General features: G+C 49.0%; 1 protein-coding gene across 3 annotated transcripts; it reads right to left on the reverse strand.

The window, feature by feature from the left end:
- Window positions 1-1,361: 1,361 nt before the first annotated feature.
- TGFB3 (transforming growth factor beta 3) lies at window positions 1,362-20,046 on the reverse strand. Of its 3 annotated transcripts, none has more exons than XM_086893392.1 (7): window positions 19,297-20,034; window positions 13,679-13,842; window positions 12,274-12,403; window positions 10,780-10,887; window positions 9,820-9,991; window positions 9,192-9,345; window positions 1,362-6,860 (listed from the first exon to the last, which is right to left on the reverse strand). In XM_086893392.1, the coding sequence occupies exons 1-7, from the start codon at window positions 20,009-20,011 to the stop codon at window positions 6,702-6,704; spliced, it is 1,602 nt and encodes a 533-aa protein (XP_086749518.1). In that variant the 5' UTR covers window positions 20,012-20,034; the 3' UTR covers window positions 1,362-6,701. The 3 variants fall into 3 exon arrangements, 1 of the variants encoding a protein (XP_086749518.1); XR_015288130.1 differs by having other exon boundaries at window positions 3,211-6,860; window positions 7,896-9,345; window positions 19,297-20,046; XR_015288131.1 differs by lacking the exon at window positions 1,362-6,860 and having other exon boundaries at window positions 9,192-9,520; window positions 9,589-9,991; window positions 19,297-20,045.
- Between the last annotated feature and the right edge of the window lie 1,228 nt (window positions 20,047-21,274).

Below are 21,274 nucleotides of genomic sequence, written 5' to 3' on the forward strand. Positions count from 1 at the left end.
CTTTGCTTTCTGCAACACACCTAATGCCTACATGTTAATTTTTTCCTGTATTGGCCCCATGTGGACAGCAATAAGGCATTTTCCTTTTCTTCTGTCACACCTGAAAGATGGATTGCCATCTAGAGGGCCTTGGACAAACTCAAGAAGTGAGGCCATAAGGAACCTCATGAGCTTTAACAGCTGCCAGTACAAGGTGCTACACCTGGGTCAGGGCAACCCTGGTATCAGCACAGGTTGGGGATGAACAGATCAGAGCAGTCCTGCTGAGAAGGACTTGGGGGTGCTGATGGATGAGAGGCTGGGCATGAGCCAGTCATGTGAACTTATAGCCCAGAGAGCCAAATGTGTCCTGGGTTGTGTCCAAAGCAGTGTGGGCAGCAGGGTGAGGGAAGGGATTGCTCTGCTCTGCTCTGCTCTGCTCAGACCCCACCTGCAGTGCTGTGTACAGCTCTGGGGACCCCAGCACAGGAAGAACAGGGACCTGTAGGAGCAAGTCCAGAGGAGGGACACCCAGATGATCACAGGGATGGAGAACCTCTTTTGTGAAGACAGAGTGAGAGAATCGGGTTTGTTCAGCCTGGAAAAGAGAGGGCTTAGAGGTGACCTAACTGGGGCCTTCCAGTACCTGAAGGGAGCCTACAGGACAAAAAGAGATTTTTTACAACTTCATGTGTGACAGGACAAGAAAGAATGGATTCATACTGAAAGAGTAACTTAGATTAGATATTAGGAAGAAATTCTTTACTGTGAGGTTTGTGAGGCACTGGAACAGACTGCCCAGGGAAGATGGGGATGCTGGAACCCTGGGGATGTTCAAGGCCAGGCTGGATGAAGCTCTGGGAAACATGGTCTAATGAAAGGTGTCCCTGTCCATGTTAGGGTGTTGGAACTACATTATCTTTAATGTTCCTTCCAACCCAAACCATTCTATGATCTTTCCTAGTCAATTAAGTGGAATGAGAAGCAAAGAATATCACCCTGCACAAAGATCACAATCCTCCTGAAAGAAGGAGAAATAAGTCTTTGTCTTCAGAAGGTACCACTTGATACTGCTTGGTTTAAGTTAACAGTATCAGCATAAACCAGCACAGGGGACAGAGTTTCTGCCTGGAAGCTGTTCACTAAATTTTCAGGATGTGGGAAACCAATAATGGGGGGACTGGAGGGGGAGGGGAGGAATGGTTTGCCATAAATCACCACTGTAAAGAAACCATTATTCATTACTAGATAGAAAGGTTCTTATCCCTAAGTGTATTTTTCATGAAATCATAGGCCAGTGGTGGAAAGGGCCCAGCTGCTTGGTTGAATGCCTTCAGACCATCTCTGTATCTTTCTAAGAAACACAGCCTAATAAAAGGGTGTTATAAAGCAGCCAAGTAATTGAGATCTTTAATCTTTGAAATTGGTCTTTCCTGGAAACACACTGTGACATCCAAAGTGCTGTACCATATTCTTTCTGTAATTATGAGCGTAAGTGGCATCTCAGATGCATTACTGTCATTTAGAGAATGGCAACCATTAATTAACTGTTTTCATTTGCTCTATTTCTTCTTGATGTACCACAATTCATTTCTAAGACAATCTATTGCGTAATGAGTAAACCGTCTCATCGCTTGTTGACTTGATGCATGATAAAAGATCTTGCATTTGTGTCTGAAGCCCCTTCTTCAAGACAAAAGGCACTGAGCTTTGTTGTTTCCATCTGTCACTTCTGGAACTGCATAAGAAATTAACCAGGGTTTAAATTAATTTAATTAAAACACTGGTAAAGCAGAGATGTGAAAGTCTGGGTGTTTTTCTACTAAACATAGTAATTTTATACAGCTTTTGACCAACATTTTCTACTGATTTTGAATGTAAAAAGTAATAGATATTATTTTTGAAGAATTAGAAGGCATATTTGCATCCTTGCACTATATCCAAATTGCTGCTGTTATTCTAAATGACTATTAATGTAGCTTATAGGCAGCCACTAAGACCACAAAGTAGTATAGTTTTCCAACTGTGTAGGTACCACACTGCTGACTCCATATGTATTGAAAAGTGTATTTTCAAGATTGACTTCATTGCCTTTCAGTCACCAATTAGAAAAGACAAGCCGGTAACACTATAGGCTAGGGATGGTGTGGCTGGACAGTGCCCAGGCAGAAAGGGACCTTGGGGTACTGGTGACAGCCAGCTGGACATGAACCAGCAGTGTGCCCTGGGGGCCAAGGAGGCAAATGGCCCCTGGCCTGTGTCAGGAATAGTGGCCAGCAGGAGCAGGGTGGTCATTCTTCCCCTGTACTCAGCACTGGTGAGGCCACACCTGGAGTGCTGTGTCCAGTTCTGGGCCCTCAGTTCAGGAAGGATGTTGAGATGCTTGAGCACGTTCAGAGGCAATGAGCCGGTGAGGGGTTTGGAACACAAGCCCTGAGAGGAATGGCTGAGGAAGCTGGGGTTGTTTAGCCTGGAGAAAAGGAGGCTCAGAGATGACCTTATCACTTTCTGCAACTTCCTGAAACGTGGTTGGTTGGTCAGGTGGGGTTGGTCTCCTTCTCCAGGCAGCCACTGACAGAAGGTGAGGACACAGTCTCAAGCTGTGTCAAGGGAAATACAGGTTGGATATTAGGAAAAAGTTTTTCATGGAAAGTGATAAAGTACTGGAATGGTCTGCCTAGGGAAGTTGTGGAGTGGCCATCCCTGGATGTGTTTAAAAAAAAGACTGGATGTGGCACTCAATGCCATGATCTAGTTGTTAGGGCTGGGTTGGACTCGATGGTCTTGAAGGTCTCTTCCAACCTAGTCATTCTGTGAATTCTGTGAGTACATGTATGTTCTCTTATATACCACTAGAAACGCTTGTAGTGGGCAAAAAACCTTATCTGCACAGTGGAGCTGGCTCTAGAGCTGCATTCTGGTCACTGTGATACTCAGCCTGCCCTGCATTGGACTTGAGGTCATATTGAAGACATCTGCCTCCTAAGACATTGCAATGGATCCTCTTCATGGGATGGCTGTAGTGACTGCATGTACAAAGAAACCTGAGCTAGACTTCCCGTATATTTGGTCTGGTGAGGACATTCTAGTCATGGATCAGAAAAGCTTAAGAGCAGCACAGAAAATAAGAAAAGGATCTGTGAACTGAGAAAATGAAATTTTGATAGCTATAGCAGAGATATAAGACATCCCAGGACCCAGCAGAACAGAGCTGTGATGTTGCCAGAGGAGTGGACAGGTATGTTTGTCTTTTATTACTTTTGGGCACAGTCCATCTTTCTGAGTGTACTGATGTCTGTTGGTTATATGGAAAGGTGAAACACCAAGCAGCATATCCCAGTTCACATGGTAGTAACAGGGATAGGCTTTATATAAGTGCAGTGGATTCCTAGAGACCATCCAATTGAAAGCCCAGGCAACAAAGACTCATTTAGTCTGCAAAGACCATTCTTAGCTGAGGTAGAAGTGTACATTCTGTACTCACTGAAGCAGTGTTTCTCTCAGAGTTCTACAGTGCACCACAGCCTGAAAAACAAGGTGTTCAAGTTCGGGTCTAGGCCTTTTGCATACTATAATCGTTTGCCACAGAGAAACAGGGGCTGCACAGATGGTTGGTTGATCATCTGTGTAGGATCTGCCTTATGGCTCTGCAGAATAGGGTTTTTTCACTCTTTCTAAACATTGATCTTTGTTAAAGAGACAAACTGTGCTGCCATTGTTTTAATCAGCTTTTGTTTGTTTCTGAAAACAACAAAAGGGAACTGTTGAGAGCTGTATTCAGTGTTGGCAATGAAGATCCCACTTTTTCTTTCCCATTGTCTTCTTCAATTTGCTAGCTAGTAACCGCAGAGTAACTGCCCTCTGCCTTCTCACAGAAGTATCCTGAAACATTTTGGTACACTTGCGCCTAGGAGCATATTCAAAGTCCCATGTAGCTAGTATGTTGCTGAATTATAGTTAAAACACCCATAGAAAAGTCATTTTTGTTTTAAGAAAATGAATTCAGAGCTTGTCTCACAAATCTAATTCTCAAACGTTGTTACTGAAATGGAAGGCTGAAGAGAAAAGCAGCAACTCAAATGTGTTTGATTTCAAAAATTACTCTTCCCATGAGTGTACCTGTGTCTGTACTGGTTGGACACCCCAGGACTCTTCACCCCTATTTTCTATTGCCATTTTGTCTCCTTTGCCAAGAGGCAAAAGGCTTGGTCTTTCTGCCATCCCTTCCTGTCACTGAGGAGCAGCAGTGAACAAGGGCTAGTAAGACAGTCCCATCTCAAGGGGCTGCCAGGGTTAATCTCTGGGTGGTTCTGATGTGCTCCAAGTGCCACACAGAACTTTGAGTGTGCAAGTGTTCTGGCTCAACCCTTTGCAGCTCCCCCTCCTTGCTTCCCCATTTATTAGCAAGGAAGCCCTTCAGTTGGATGGGGAGCAAAGCCAGCCCAGGGCTTGGGAGGAACAATGACCAAAGGACTTGCAGCTTGTAAACCAAAACCTCCCTTGAGGCTGCTACTAAAAGGAGATCAGAGAGAATTCCTATGCCAATAGGCATCTGGATTTCTCCCACACACACTCTTGTAGCTAGTAAATTACTGGCCTATCTATCAGCATGGTGGTGTAGTCATAATGCATTTATTTACTCCCTCCCTGGGCAGGTGGCAGGGAAGCCTGGGCATGGAGAGGTGCACAGGACACGGCAGTACTGTAGTGTGCAGGACTGATCAGCACTTTCATCATCACAGCAATCACACAGGTCAGGGAACCCCAGAGAGATGAAAAGCATAAAGCTCTGGGGAGTGCCTCTGTCAGGGCATGTGTGCCCTGTTCAGGTTGGCAGCCTGCCTCCTCTGAGCCACCCTTGCTAACCTGTATCTAGTTGGTGATGGTTCAGGAAGGGCTGTTTATGGTTTATTGAGACATTTAAGTTTACAGGGTTTGGCAGCCTCACACAAGCTATATGGAAGCAGCCACTATTGTGAAGAGCTTGATGGAAGAGCTGGACTCTGAGCTGACCATGGAGAGCCCTGGCTGCAAGTGATTAACCAGCTAAGTGTCATTTTACACTCAGTTGCTGGGGACCAGGAATTGATTGGAAGGAACCTCGGTGGTCTCTAGAACATGACTTTTAAGTAGCTGTGTTTTGACAAGTCAGAGACAGCCTCCGAATCTCATGTGGCATTCAGTACCAGAGATTTTTACCTCTGGGAGTATCTATGGCTGCAAAAACCCATTTAACCCACTGATTTCTTGCCTGGACAGCATCTGCAATCTTTTTTATGAGCATCAAATCAGTACATGAAAAGAAGGGTGTGTTATTTACCTGGATGTACAGGTCTGTACTGGCAGACCATATGTATCTTCAAATGGACATATGACATTTGTCAGCAGTGGCAACTGCATTGCCATGGATATTTAAACAGTATTGTTGAAAGTGTTTCATGTTTGAGGGGAGCTTTACATGAATCTATCAAAAGCAGATGCCAGCGGTGATGTATATGTCTGAAGGACTAGGTTGGAACAGGGCACATTTACACCAGGTATACTTTGAGGGGAATAAGTAATTTCCATTTTGGGATTTTCTTGCTGACCTAAATTCTGTCTGTTCTTTTAAGGAAACAATTTGGAAAGGGTAAAAATTTTAGACTGAGTATGCCCCAGCAGTAGCAGTTTAAACCATCTAACACTCCAACAAAAAACTTGCTTGTGAAAAAATTTGCATCTTCCCCCACCCCCACGCCCCCCCCAGTATTTATTTTTTACAAAGTTTTTGAGATTACTATTTTTTAAGTCTTGGCAGGTGAGACCGAGTTTAGGTCATCATGCAGAACAGGTGCAGAACACCCCAAAGCACCTCACAAACTACAACAGACAAGAGGTCCTCAGGGTATATCAGATCACAGATGAATAGGCCCAGTATTCAGGTACCCACAGATGCTCCTGCCCCGACCCCGAAACCATCTCTTAGAAACTGCAGGAAGGTAAAAGAGCTGAATGGAGACATCAGTCCCTCTGAAAATGGACTCAGCACCCTCTTTCCTTGTATTTGCCCACCCTTGGTAGGCTGACTTGGGAGCCTTGCAGTTGGCATTTGGAACCCAAGAGCCAGTATCTGTCAACTGAACTTAGAGGTTTTGGTAGACACAGTTTCAGTTGCAGGACTCCTGGAGCACGGCTCTGAGGAACAAAAGTCTTAAGTGTATCTCTGAGCACTTCTTCTCTTAGCAGCTTCCCTGCTTGGTGCATTTTCCTTCTTTAGGGAAACTTCAAAGTTTCTTCCTACAGGAAAAACCTTTAATACTTCAGGCTAATGGGGAGGGCTGAGGTCTTAAGATAGCTAAAGCAAGAAAAGAAAGCATCTCCCCTTTTCCATTCTCCCTTTCACCTGCTTTCTCATTCTCTTGCTTTCTCATCTCAACCACCCAGTATCAAGATACACAGCAGTTCTTCCACATTATCCTCTTCTTCCGCACCAACTGTCCAGCCATTTTGGAGAGTGTGGCCTTTGTATCACCAAAGCATTTCCTAGAAGGAACATTACACTGCCAAGACGACCAAGGAGTGTTCCAGAAGAAATCCCCAAGGGCTGCCAGACTCTCAAGGTTTGGCACTTGGCCCTCAGTATGAGTAGTCTCTGACCCCCAATTCTCTTTTGTGTTAGCCTGGGAGCAGGAAAGTGGGTGCTGACAGTTTTTTCCTTGGCTTTGGGTGGGCCAGGGGGCCTTTCAGCTGCACTTGCAGGATTTCACCACCATGTTGGAGAGCTGCTCCACTTTGGGGGTCCTCCCGACATAGTACAAGATAGTGAGTGGCTCCAGGTCCTGGGGAACACAGCAGGGTGAAGCAGATGCCTCAGGGTTCAGCGTGTTATATAAACCCAGCACCTGCAGGAACAAAGTAAATGTCGTGACAAGGTCAGGAATACACTTAAGTGGGTTGCGGACAGGAAGGGGCTGCCAAGTCAACAAGTCTCTAGGTGTTTGCACTATGCTCATCAGAAGGTATTTCCCTGAGATGAGTAATACTCCCCTGTCGCTTCCTGATCATGGCCTGCTTCTAAAGGTTCTCACCTGCCCTGGCCTGACTCTTAAGAGTATTTTGGGGTTTTTTCCTAATTGTAATGCCCTTGCTCTCTGTGACTGATGCCTAAGGGTTGAAGGAGTGCAAGCAGTTGTCTCCTTTCATCTCTAATTTGGTACAGCAGTGTGTCACAATTTTTGCTTTTAACAAGGTTGGGTGTAACCAGCCTGGGGCCATGCTGTCTTGGATTCTATTAAAGAATCCAGAAGAAAGAATATCCATGCTGCTTATTTCAACCAACATCTCCAGATAGCACTGGATGGATGCCAGTCCTCTCAAGTATCCACAATTCCCTCCCAGCTTTGAACTGTCTGATGCCTTCTCCCTCCACTCCATCCTCCAAGTCATTACACTATAATACTGGAGCCAGAACAATGTCCTGTGGGACCTCACTGGATTCTTCCTCCCAGCTGGCCTCAGCCCACAGATGACTATACACTACAGCCATGTAACCACTACAGAACAGTTGCCACATTTCTTGCCAGAGTGACCACTTCTCAGCAGTGAGCATGATCTCACCTGCTCTAGTGTGGTCTCTTCAGTGCTTATCTGATATAAATGACAGGGTCTGGCACATTGTACTTTATGAGATGAGAGATGCCAAGGATACATCCTGTTCTATCATCCAAATCCATGTAATCACTATTGTTGTGGTAGAAACTCTGGGATCCTAAGCAAAGTACCCCTGGCTGTACCACAGGGTATCGTGCTCTGGGGCCACTACTCAACAGCAAGTTAAACAGACTGGTGAGTTTTCTTTTCATCATGTCTTTCCTAAGTGGCTGGCAAGCTGTCAGCAGCTATATTGTTCTAAAGTTTTCTTTGATCACTTCACTGACCTTAACGCTTGCTCATTTCCTTTCTTGCTTAAGATCATTACGAGTCATTCTGAAGTCTCCTTTCTCTCACACTGATTCAGTCCAGTTACCTTCTGGAGAGCTTCTCAGGACAACCAGATGGTAAAGCTACATGCCCATTACTCTTTCAAAGCTGTTCATTCCCTTGCTTTGTCTTGTGCTTACTGCCCAGCATCTGTTCACTTCTTCATTCCCACAGATCAGCTGTTCCCACTGATATTAGTCCTTGAGCTTCAGTGAACCTTACTGCTATGCAGACTGTCAAGAAGTTAAGAAAATGTTAGCATCTCTTCTGAAATACCATCTTTATCTAGTTATTTGTTCTTCAGCTGAATCTGCTTTTCCCAGTAGCTTTTTTTAGTGAAATCTGAAGTCAATTTTCTAGTGAGATGTTGCATTATCTGGATTGCTGCCTTTTGTATTTTGTGGACAGAAGCACAGGATTTTTCCCCTGCTTCAGCAGTGCACTTTCTGATCCTTAATGTTTTCCTCTTGATACTTTTCCCATGCCTGTGCTATTCTATTACCTTTTTTTATTTCCGCTCTAGCCAGGCTTAGACTGTATTCTTTTCAAAGATTGACCAGAGGTTATGCCTATAAGTTACCTAAGGACGTTTGCTTTCTGCCAAGTTTTCACTCAAATACCTCATTGCCTAGTAGCTTCCTCCCTGCTGTAGGTCAGGTAGGATTTATGCATATTTATCCTGGAAAGGATACCTGTGAGAAAGGAGATCTTACTGAATGGCTGTGTTCTTCTGGAAATGGACATGGATTTCCCTGCACTTTTGAGTTATAGCTGCCCCTTTAGGAGCAGATGGCAGGCACATGCTATTGCACAACAGTTTTTCATGACAACCTGGCACAGAGTGTAGAAAAATCCTCTGTCCAGTGCAAACTGCAGGAGAAATTCAGGAAGAAGAAAATTACCAGAACTGATGTTTGATGTGAACAATTCAGTTAATACTATGGCCATGGCCAAGCAAGTACCCTAAAACCATCAGTCCTGCTGTTTCACATCTTATCCAAGAGACAACAGCATCTTTCTCCTCAAGATTTGCCCAAAAGCAGATTCAGTGCTGACTCCAAAGCAAGCATATTTTCCCTGCTGAGCCAGCCAGGCTTTTTTCTGTAGTTTCCTTGGAATGTTTTTCACAAATATTGATCTGAACTGCTTATGCTGCTTTGAAAAGACTGGATATTGATCAGACTTAGGAGAAAGGGGCAATCACAGACACAAGCCGGATCACAGACACAGGCAGGATAATATACTGGATGTACCGTGCTGTGAGTGGTGTCTGCGCTGCGAAGGTACGGACAAGGGCCTGAACAAAAGTTAGCAAAGTAGCCCTTAGGCTCATGGACCCATTTCCAGCCAAGGTCCTGTCGGAAGTCAATGTACAGAGGACGCACACAGCAGTTCTCCTCCAGGTTCCTGAAACACAGTAGTGAAACACAGTGAATCAAAACGGGGGGCCTTGCATGCAGTTGTGAGATGCAGCTTCCTGAGCAGGACTCGTACCAGCAGTGCTGGTGGGACATGGTGGCTGCGTGTGCCAAGTGCCAGGAGCTGCACAGCCAGGCAGCAGTGGCAGCTCAGCAGCCAGGCACTGCTCGTGCTGCTGGCAGGCGCCTTTCCCACCACCCCTGCGAGGCAGCACCCGGCTGCTCCAGCAGCTGGCATGGGGCTGCTGCCCTGCCCAGCCTGTGTTCCGGGAAGGTGCTCGCGGGTCTCTTTGAACCACTGGCTCTGCCAGAAGCACACAGCACCTCTGCTGAACTGGCCAGTGGCCCTTCTGGCACCATGGTGACCCACAACCCCCTTGGAGGGCTTTGCCTTTTCCAGTGGCATGGAGTCTCGCCAGGCCTGCCCACCTCAGGCATAGATCCAAGCAGGTTTCTCACTTACCGGAAACAGTAGTTGGTATCCAGGGCCCGTTTCTTTCTTTGGCTTCCCAAAACAGGGCTCTCCAGTCGATGTGGGGGTAACATCATCAAGATGAGGTGGGGATTATGCAAGTCTTTCTGCTTTTTCAGGCGTCCCAAGTCCCCACGGCCATAGTCATCCTCACTGTCAATGCCTTCAGAAAAACAGGATCCACAAAGAAGAAATCAGCATGGAAGTGGAGGATGCAACAAGACCTTTCAATACATTTAACACTCTCATGCTTACTCTTGAACCAGGTTCAGACACCATATCTACTTACTTCTTCCCTCACAAAGACCCCCTTATTTCTGGTGAATTTGCCTGTTGCAGGCCTGAAATAGAGGCTTATTGGCCACCTGTTTTACCATTTGCAAACTGCTGGTGGGGCCATTAATCCATCCCACTCACTCCTGGCATCAGTCCCAGGATAGGCAGGAAGATGAATGGCTTAAAGAAGATGTCAGATAATTGGCACTCTGCAGAACAGCCTCAGAAATGGAGCCTGTGGGGGCCAGTGGCTGCTGCCCAAGGCTGCAAGCCAGGAGGTTTCTAGTTCTTAGGCCAGCCAAGCCACTGACTCTCTGAGCCACCTCACACAGGATGCCTAACTTCCTTGTGTTTCAGTCACCCTAACTGGAAAGTAGAGGCTCTATGGAAATCTGAGAAGGCATGAAGCTGAACTTCCCAGAGAGACGCTGAAATATAAAAATACTCCTTTCTGCAGGCACTCATACAAACCCACCCAGCCTGTCCTTACTTCTTTTTGTAACCTATATGTATAGTGGATATACCCATATCATGAATACACAAACCCAGATGTGTATGTTTTAAAGGACAAATGTTACACAATGTAATGTGCTTGAATACACAAAGCAAGACCTCGTTATATGGCTTGAGGCTTTCCCTTCCCTAACAGCCTCCCCTAACCCAGCTCTTGATCACCTTTGAACTTGATCTCCAGGACTTCATGCAGATTCTCCAAGATGTCCCCATTGGGCTGAAAAGTATGGCAAGGACAGTGTATGCTAATTTCCAGACCAAGGTTGGACTCTGCAAAGAAGATGACTCTGTGAGAAACAGCCTTTCTCAGCTGGGACAGCTCCTGGCATAAGGAAGTTTTACACATGCTGTGCTAACTCCTAGACAATGGGCTGGTTTCAAAGTCAGGGATGTTAACAGAGTTGAGGAACAGATGCTCCTTGGGGAGAATAAGAAGAAAAATCCACTAGCTTCACCTTTGCCAAAAGCCTTGCTCTAGCTAAAGGGAACTTTCTGGAGAGGTAAGAAGTGTGCTTCTTGTTACTTTTTTTAGGCTGTTTTTTTAAATCGGTTTTGCCATCCTCAGTACCTATTATTTGGCTTCTGCTTAGTGTCTGAAGAAGAAATCTGAAAATAAGCAAGTTGGATATGGACGAGTAATTTTACTGGAAGCATTTTTCTCAGCAGCTGCAACCTTCTGTTTTGTTGAACTGCTAGCAGTCTAAGTCACACAGACTTTCCAGAGGCAAATCTACTTTCATAATAACTTCCTGGACCAGTCATGCTGTGTGGGCCTGACTACAGGAACATAAGACTCTTATGAAAGCTCCTTTTTTATGTTGTGCCATGAATTAAAACATCTGGCTTCCTGGGGCATTGACAAGGTGCCTAGCACCTTTTTTCCTTGGCACTATATATACTCTGTGATGTCTTGTCAGCTAGTGTGCTGCAGTTCCAGCTCTGAACTTCAGCCATCAGGACACAACGTAGATTGCTTGAAATAGGAGGAGCCTGCAGGCTCACAGCTTACCCTTCCAGGGAGCAGCTGTTTGCCAGTACCTGCATTCCAATCTTCAGTGGCACCTAGCTTCTATCTGTGAGGCCAATCCAGCCATGAGTCACGATGCCTTATGCTCCAGCTGTGAATGGGGTCAGTGTTCTTGCTGGGAACTGCCCCATAACTATCTGTTGGGCTGTCCAGCAGTAGAAGAGGTATGTTCTCTGCAGTGTTAAAGCCTCCATCTGTCTAGGTGTGTCAGCCTCTGGTATTTCCTCACCTTTATACCTGACAAGCTGTACACAGCTAAATAAACTAGGATCCTTGCTGCTTTTTCCCATACTACATTTGCTTTAATTCACATGAAAATTGAAGCAAAGCATTTGTCTTTTTCTATGATCACTTAGAGGGGTCCCCTCTGGGCTTAGCTGTAAAGAATTTCCTCCAGGGAGCGAATCCTTGTTCTGACTCAGCCCACAGAGCTACATGGTGGGGCCTCCAGGACAGAGCCAGGAATCTAGCAAATGTCACACATTGAGGAAGCTTTCTGGAGGAAGGCTTGTCCTCACACTGAAAGAACCTGTCCTCTCTGTGAACAAGGGCAGCAGAAAGATACTTCTGTGAACATTGATCCCCATTTCTATGGATGCCTTGACACCCAGCCCAGATAAGACCCCTACCTCTGTGCAGAAGCCACTCACGCACGGTCTCAGTGACATCGAAGGACAGCCACTCAGGGGAGCCTCGTGTCTGCACGTTCCTGCCACTGAGGTACCGCTGCTTCGCTATGTGCTCATCTGGCCGGAGGATCTGTGTCAGAAGGAGTGGTAGAAAAAATCAGCCAGTGCCATGCAGAAGGAAGGAATAGCCTTCAGTCTTTTTTCTCTCACAACTTGCTAAAATCTAATATAGAAGGTTGAGTCTTGGCAAGTGAGACACCAGGAATACCCTGGGTCAGGTGAGAAGGACATGCTTCACAACCAGCTTGAACTCCAGAGATCTACACCATGCTTATTTCTGTGTCCTAAGCAGCCCACCTCTCTCAGTTCAGAGTTGTTTTGGGGGCACACATAGAGGCAGAAGCACACAGCAGTTCATTTAATGGATAGATTTGTTTTTGTATACACCTGTGGAACATGGATCTGGACTTAAGAGTAGAACCACCAGTGGTAAATACAGCATCTTGCTACAAGTCACCTCCACAGGAAGCCAATTTTTTGAGTTCTCACTGTGTCCTACGCTCTTCAACTTTTGTCAAAACACACCAGGGCTGTTCAGGTTTGGAGACCTCTGCCTCTGCTCTGACATCTCGTCCCACTTCCAGACAGACTACCACAGCATATTCAAGGTGTTCCTTCCTGCAGATGCCAGGCTTACTCCACAGACCACTGAACCTATGGAGAAGCTTTGAGATCATCTCCTTGTCAATTGTGTCATCTGGTGGAGAATTGCTCTGACCTTTGATGCTGGATTCCAGGAAGTCCTCAAGAACTACCATCCAAAGACAATTTTAGCTGCACTCTTACAGAAAAGTGGACAGACATGAGCCTGAGGGAGTGTGCTGCTAAGCTGAGATGCTAAGCTGAATCATGAGGTGGTCCAGTTCAGCCTATTGCCACTTCCAAGCATGAACCAGACCTTATTCTGTCAGTCCCTAAGTTCAAAGAAAACTCCAGATAAGTATCTGGATTGTGCTTCTGGGGAGGTGCTGCTGAAAGGAACATTGAAAGCAAGCACTGTTTTTCTAGTAAATCAGTGACAAGACAGAGAGCTCCATCCATTGGATTAGTGCCAATTGTACTGCAACAGTCAAAGGCATCAAACTGCCAAGGGTCCTACACATGATGTGACATGGGCCAGAGCTGCTCCACTGATGAGGGGCTCCCCTTCCAAGTGGGAGAAAGCAGCACCACATTGTAAAAGGAAAGGAAGGTGACTGTATCACTGCATATGGTGGAAGAAGCCTGGATTGCAACATGCACTTTCTTCTCTTTTCTATGGCTCTGCATGTACCAGTTGAGACAACCATTAAGGAGTCAAGCTATTCTGGGCTCAGACACTGGGGAAGGTGATAAGAACGCTCACCTGGAAGAGCTCAATGCGTTGTTCACTGCGTTTGGAGCTTGGATTGGGCACGCGCAGCACCCGAAACTCAGCCCGGAATAGGTTGGTGCTGTTCTTCTCTGCTGACGACACATTAAAGCGGAACACATTGGAGGTGACACCTTTTGGACAAATGCCCAACTCATCTAGGAGAAAGAAACATAGAAACATTGAGAACCACATCTCTGAGGGGCAGGATCTCAAATAAATATTATTTGAGAAAGAGCTTTCCAGTAGAGACTTGTCATTCAAACAACTTTAAATTCAAACATCTTCCAAAAATCTTGCAAACCTGTGAAACATGGCTGTCTAGCTCACAGGATGAATTCACTCAAATTTGGTTTACATTGCAACATTTTGCAAACATTTCCACTACTGCCATCATTATTTCAATGCCACGAGATGAAGAATCAGTAGAGATCAACCACAGTATGTTTATTATTATGTCTTCTAACTCTGCTCATCAAATGTTGCTAATACTTATGAGTTGGCTGCATCCAAGATGACAACCCCAGACCAGGCAATGGGACAACCTCACAGTTAGTGGGGGCTACTCTCAACAGCTAGGATGCTGTTATTCTGCTCATGATGGAGACAAGAAGCCACATATGAAGTGATCCCATTGCTGCTGAATCTTAGTTTTACAAATCTTGACATTGCCTCCTAGAATGGAAGCCACCCAGGGTCAAAAAACACAAAGCATGAGGTGTCAAGGACTCTTTAAGGCAGTGATTATCCAATGTGTACCGAAACAGCTGGGGTTTAAAATTGATTCTCAGTCATGAACTGGAGAAGGAATTCATGAATAGTACTGAGCCCATGGAGATCACACACATGGGCAGGAAATAATACAGCAATTTTCTGTTTCCATTTGTGCCGCCTGCTGAACAGAAAAACCCATTTCATAGATGCCTCAAAATAGAGGAGGTAAAACCTTTAAGGTCCAAAACAGAGTCCTCAAGAGCAAGTAACACTCTTGTTGAAGGGACCATTTTGGTCTCATGGAAATCTGTTGTTGCTGTCATTTCTCTCCTATTGACCTCGTTAGCCTTCAAAGCTCTAGCCTTGAAGGAAGCTCATGGAAGCTTCCTGCAGACAGGAAACAGAAGTTCCTGCTCTATGTCCACATGCAGGCTTGTTTGCAGCCCTGCAGAGCCTCTCAGATGACCTCTGACTGTTGTCCAATGCAGCAGGAGGCTCTTATATCTGCTGATATTTAAGTTGCTTCTAAACAAACACACAGAAAGGAAAACTATCAAAAGAGAAGAGAGAAACTATCAAAAGAGAAAAAAGAAAGAAAAACTTCTACTCCCAGACTACATGGTTCCAGCCTGTGACAAATAGGCTAGAAGCCCTAACTGGAACAACCTTCAAGTTACATTCCTGAAGTCCTGCAGACCCCTCTTTTGATCCCACCATCACTATCTCCCCTGAGAAACAGCTTCTGAAAATGGGATAGTGTTAAACAGCACCTGAGTGCAGAGGTCCACCTCCCATGCCAAATTCTGATTTCAGCAACAGTGATGTATACTCATGCCAACAGAGATGAAGGTCCTTCTCTTGTGCTACACACAAATTCAGCAAGTAGGACCCTGCCAGTTTTCAAAGATGTGTTTTTAGGGTGTTGAAATTTTACTCAATAAGCTAACAACCAGATGCTGACATTGGGCTTTAATTGGAGGAGTTTTTGTCATTAGTACTACTGAACAGAAGAGCATTCCCATACTAGTCTCCAGCTGTTACTGAAGAGGTTCATGAATCTCACGAGGCCAGACCCCACTGCAGGCATGAGCTGGCCTGCTCAGCCCAAAAACCCTGCCACACAAAGAGTACCCCTGCCACACACAAACACCTACTGTGGGGACTCCAGCCTTGTGACCAATTCAAGGTTTGATGCTGCAGAAAAGCCCAGCAAAAACCCAAGTTCTCATTAAGTGCCCAAAGACATCTTCCTAGCTGAAGTCTAACACTGATTACTCTTCTGTGTCCTAAACGTAGGCAGATAGGTTTCAATAGCCCCTGAAGCTGCTTTGCACGCCTATCCCTATTAATAGTGCTGTTAACAACCTGCCCTTTCATTTCAGACCTGACTGCCTGGCTGCAAGGGGTGTCCCAATTATCATCAGAAAAGCATTTTTGCATCAGACCACTGGTCAGTCTAGCTCAGTATGTTTCCAACAGCAGTGCTTTATCTGACAATCTATTTAGAGGCTGCAGATATGGTCCTACAGCACAGATTGATGAGAGACAGCTAATGTGTTATCATCACCTCAATGTTTTTGGCTAAATTAGACAGCCATGGTGGTAAGACATTACATCAATTGTATTTCACCTGCTGTGAAAGAAAGCAAGCCACATGCTTTCTACTGACTTCACCTTCAAGATGCTGGGCTTGGGAGACCTTCCCAGTGAAAACAGTAATAACTCTTCTCCCTTCCTTAAAAGCTTCATGTTCTCTTTGTACCTTGGGAACAAGCCCTCTGTGATGCCGAAATGGAGTTGTGTTGTGTGTTTCACTCTAAGCCCTGTGAGGCTGGAGCCTGTTTCTCATAGCATGGGGTTCAGGATAGAGGCCTCACTCCCAGGAAACTTGACAGCTTTGGGGCAAAGTACTTTTTTGCAAGAGGTCACAGGCAAAGGGAGAAAGGGGATTTTTCAGGGAATTTGGTCCAGACCCAGCTGAGATGTGTTAATCACACTGGAATCCAGATCTGTTCACCACCAGCACAGAACAAAGCCTGGAGGCAACAAGTTCTCCCAGTCCACAACTCTCAGTGGCAATAAGCAAGCCTGAAGACCAGGAATCAGTGACACCCTGTGCACCCACGCCAGGCTATGTCTGCTATGACATATCCTCACAACATGAGGACCCTGCTGTTACTGTGCAGCTGACAGCCCAGGGCTGTTCACTGCACCAATGATGAGACCATTTGCCTCTGTATGTGGATAATGTGATATAAAGCAGGTTCTTTTGGGAGCTTCCACCTTCCTACCGCTGCTCTGAGTGAGATGCAGGCTCACCACATGCTGCTAGATCCAGCAGAAAAAGCTGTTGTTTCCGGCAAGCTCCAGGAAGGCTGATGGCTGTGCAGTTCAAGTTTGATGAGAAGGAAGGATAGGCTGTGAGCAGGTATTGCCTCACTCTCTATTATATCCCTGAATCACCAAGGTGTTTCATGCCAAAGCTGCATAAGCTTAGAGAAAAAAGTTGATCCATCTGGAACTCTGCAGGTGGCAGATTTGAAGGGAATAGATGCTTGGCCCTAGTGACCCATGACTTTAATTGCCTTGTCTTTCAAGCTGCCTTGGAAAATGGCATCTGTTTTTCCTTCAGGAAGATAAGCAAAAAGCTGTTTGCTGGACTGTTGCAGATGCTTCCCAAACTTGAACATAACCAAGTCAGTAGTTAAGGGGGTCTGATCCACCTGAGTTTTATGAGATCCCTGAAGTCAATGGGTGGTCAAAAGTGAGTTATTCTCTGAAAGAAAAACACTTTTAATTCAGGCAGTGTACCTGTGAGGCACAGGGGAAAAGACCATGCTGTGAGTCACCAGGCAGCTCAGAGAAGGAATGGAGAACTTGGCTCTCCTCCCTGCTCTTTTTACTCCTCAGATCTCCACACTTTTGAGCCTTGCATCTTTGAAAAGGATGGGTTCTATGAGCCAATATGACACTTGACTGATAGTCCGGGGCTAGAACAGTTTGTGTGAGTGTGGACACATTTCAGACTTGTCTGTATCATCACTGCAGTTCCTTCAATGGAGTAGTCCTCCCCTTCCCCTCCACCCCCCCAGGAGACTGGCTTTGGCTCAGAGCATGCTCTATGCTCTTAGATCACCACCTGGCACAGTGACAGAGTCATGGGAAAGTTGAACACCAGCCACTTCGGAAGATGTGGGGCCAAATTCAGCCGTGGTGTAAGCGATGAAACTCCCCAGGTTTCAAAAAGAGTGTGTCTCTTGCCACCACAATCTGTCTGGAGCTAGTCTCCCCCAGTGTGACCAAATTACAGTCCCCTCTTTCTCTGGGTGGTGGTATCTACACTGCCCACTCAGAAATTTAATCACAGCACTACTTGGTCTTTTGAACCAACTGTCCCAGTGTCCTATGGGGACATGGGACAGGATCATTCATTTCTACAGGAATTCTCCCAAATCCACAATCCCTGTTCATCACTCATTTTCATGCACTGTTTCTTCATTCCACCTTCTCCTCAATTTTAGCCAAATCCACACCCCTAACTTTGTTTGCCACTGTTGTGCTTTGTTTTCCCCATTTCCTTCCCCCCTGCACTATTTTGCAGACACCTGGTTTTCCCATATAAGTTTATAATTTCACAAATGATACTTTAGTAGGTCAAAAATGCTGAAATACAGGTAACCTTTGCCCTTTCTGTTCCTAGAATCTTGGTGTCTCCTGAGCTAAGAGCTAATCACATAACCATATGGAATGCAGTCTGCTAGAGATTAAGTAAAATTTGTTGCATTACCACATTGTAGCTTATTCCAGCTCATCATATGTCAAGATTAACATAAACCTGGCAGAGTAACTGCATTCTGAGACTGCCTGCACCAAGTCACAGCTCCTCCCCAGAACTGCTGCTGTTCAAATCTTGTCCCCAGGACGGCACATCATCACAGGAGAACACCCTGGATAGTGGTATGACTGCATTTTCCAATTTCAAGGGATCCTAAACAAACCAAAATTACTGCTTGTGCCTACATGTGCTCAGCATCTGCAGTCTGCTTTCGGTTCATGTCTGCTCAGTCTCTGTCTTTGTATCTGCTCAGCTTCTGCACCTGAATCTGTTTAGTGTCCACATCTGGGCCTGCTCATCATCTGCTCCACACCTGCTCAACATCTGTCATGTTTCCTCAGTGCTTGTGTTGCCATGAGGGTCCATTCGGCATCACTGTCAGCTTTACACCTGCTCAGCATCCCTGTTGTCTTCAGCTTGCTCTCTGAACGCTCACACTATCTGACTAACACCTTCATCAGTGTCCTCCAAGCAGGAGTCTCTTCAGCAAGTGCCTCTCCACCTTCTCTACTGCGGGCGCCGGTGCTGCACGGACCGGACCGTTGCCTGTGTCTCTGCGGCAGGCACTGGAGCTTCAGCAGGGAGGAGACCTTCTACCTGCTGACACCCAAACACCAGACCTGCGCCGTCTCCCAGCCCGGTGCGCAGCATTCACCCCGCCACCCGCACGGCTTCCCCTCCCCGCCTTGTCCTGATGTCAAGGCTCTAGGCATGGGTTTCTAGGCACGGGCTTGGCTCGCTGCTGCCGGCCGGGGCCTGGGCCGATGCGGCTCCCGGACCCTGCCACCCACCGTCCCCACTGTCGGCCAAGCCCCGCGCCGTCCCGCTGCCGGTCCGAGCGTCCCCGAGAGCCCCGCGGCTCCCGCTCACCTCCGTGGCCGAGCGTGGCCAGGCGGAGACGCGCCCCCCGCCCGCCTCCGCCCCGCCAGGGAAGCGGCCCCTTCCGCGGGGGCCCGGCGCCCCTCGGGCCCGGCCGCCCGCCCCTCCCCCGCGCCCGGCAGCCCGGGCAGGCTGCCCCGCGGGCGCGGCACCCCGGCCGGCACGGGGGGAGCCCCGCACTTACTGTGCTCGGGGAGGCCCTGGATCATGTCAAATTTATGAATCTCTTTGGCATAGTATTCGGACTCGGTGTTGTCCTGAGAGCAGCTCTCTTCCTTCTCCTCCTCCATCTCCTCCAGCAGCTCCCGAGTGCTGTTATAGAGGGCCAGGATCTGGTAGGGCACATGGGCTGGTCCCACGGTCTCCGGGGGGCTGGTGAGCCGCAGCTTGCTCAGGATCTGCCCTCGGATGGCCTCTACCCTCTTTTTCTTGATGTGGTCCAGGTCCAAGGTGGTGCAGGAGGACAGCGAGAGGCTCACGGTAGCGAAGCTCAGCAGGGAGAGCAGTACCAGAGCCCTTTGCACGTACATCTTCATGTGCGAGGGGGCGGCGGCGGGGGCCTCCGGGAGAGACCCCCGAGCGGCGGCGAGAGGGCGCGGGGGACCGGGCGGTGTGCTGGCGGCAGCCTCCCCAGAACCCGCAGGCTGAGGCTTGGCGAGGAGGTGCATGAACTCACTGCGCCGTGCGCGACTCAGGACTTCCAGGAAGAGCTGGCAGCGCTCCGCAAGGAGAAGCGGCAGGCGCCGTGCCTCGCCGGGCCGCGCTCCTTCCCCATGCGCCGCCCCGCGCCCCGCGGAGCAGGGGGCGCCCCGCCGCGCCGCGCCGCCGCACGTGTCAGCGGCCCGCGCCGCCCCGCCGCCGCGGGGGGAGCGCCGCGCCCGCCCCTCTCGCTGCACCATTCATGCCCCCGCCGGGCCCCGCGCCCTACATCGCCCGGTGCCCGGCCCTCGGCGCCCGGGAGCGCGGCACCGCGGCTCTTCTCTCCCAGCCGGGAGCCCTGCCGCCGAGCCGTCCGCTGCGCCCGTGCGTTCCGCTGGCCGTGCCCTGGTCCGTGCACCGACACCGCTCCACACCGGCCCGCCCGCGCACACTGCCGCTCCCCCGGCCCCGACGCTGAAATTTTATACCTCCCTCCCATGACGTCCCCGGGACGGGGCTCGGACGGGGGGAGGGAGCTCCAAGCCCGGCCTTCGGCCGCGCCAGCCCCGCGCTAATGGCTCCAGCAGCCGCGCGGCCCCCGCCGCTCCCCCCCACCTCCCCACCCCCGCCGCCCCCCGCGCTCTCCCGGGCCCGCCTCGCCCCGCGCACCCCGGGCCCCTCGGCGCGGGGCGGCCCCGCGCGCCCTCCGACGTGGCCGCCGCACCGCCCCGGCGGCGGCGCGCGCGCGCCCCCTGCTGGCGGCACTCGCGGGGCGGCGGGCCGGCCCTTCGCGGTGGTCCGGGCGGCGCGGGGAGGCCCCTCCCGCTTCCAGCTGCGAAATCGCATTAAAAGCCGCTAAAAATACCCCGAATACTTTCCTGATGTGGTTTCTTTCCGAGGGAGGGAGGGGCCTAGCGGCGGGGTTGGGCCGCCGCGCTGCGGACGGGGGGCTGCGGCGGGACTGGCGGTCCCGCGGGCCGAATTCGGCGCGCTGGCGTCAGGCTCAGGGCGATGCCCTCGGCCCTGAAGGCGGATGGCAGCGAGAGCTCTGGAGGGTGCCCGGTCACGGCAGCCCTCGCTGCGTTGAAGTGGCTGCGTCGGGCATCCGCTGCCCTCGGAGTGGGCCGGGACCAGAGGCGGGAGACAAAGCGCCGGCCGTGGATGGTTATCATTCATAACCCGGCCCTTCTGGGGTCTCTCTCCCGGGGCATGCCCTCACTACGGCCACTCGCCACACCGGCCTCCCGCCTCAGTGCCGCGGGCTGGGCCCATGCCTGCTCTCCCGAAGACCAGACGGGGGTTCCCGGTCCGTGGAGCCCTTCTCTAGGCATCAGCTGGCCCCTGCCCCCAGCACCCAGCCCCTCTCCCGGGGCCAGCAGAGGAGCAGCCCGTGAGCCAGCAGCTTGGTGCCCTCCCAGCCCATGGCAGCCGCTCGCAGCACTGGCTGCGCTGCTGAAGGAGCCAGCCAACCTGCTGGGTCGGCGGTGCGCTGGGAAAATGGGGCAGGCACAACTCCTGCGAGG

This window comes from Cyanistes caeruleus, chromosome 6, assembly GCF_971803275.1.
Source record: "Cyanistes caeruleus chromosome 6, bCyaCae1.hap1.1, whole genome shotgun sequence".
NCBI classification, from domain to species: domain Eukaryota; kingdom Metazoa; phylum Chordata; class Aves; order Passeriformes; family Paridae; genus Cyanistes; species Cyanistes caeruleus.

Coding starts and splice junctions, on each gene's coding strand:
- TGFB3 (XM_086893392.1), bottom strand. CDS start 20,011: ATGGTGCAGCGAGAGGGGCGGGCGCGGCGCTCCCCCCGCGGCGGCGGG. Junction 13,843..19,296: donor CCAGGGCCTCCCCGAGCACA/GTAAGTGCGGGG, acceptor TCTTTCTCCTAG/ATGAGTTGGGCATTTGTCCA. Junction 9,992..10,779: donor CCTGGAGATCAAGTTCAAAG/GTGATCAAGAGC, acceptor GTTTTTCTGAAG/GCATTGACAGTGAGGATGAC.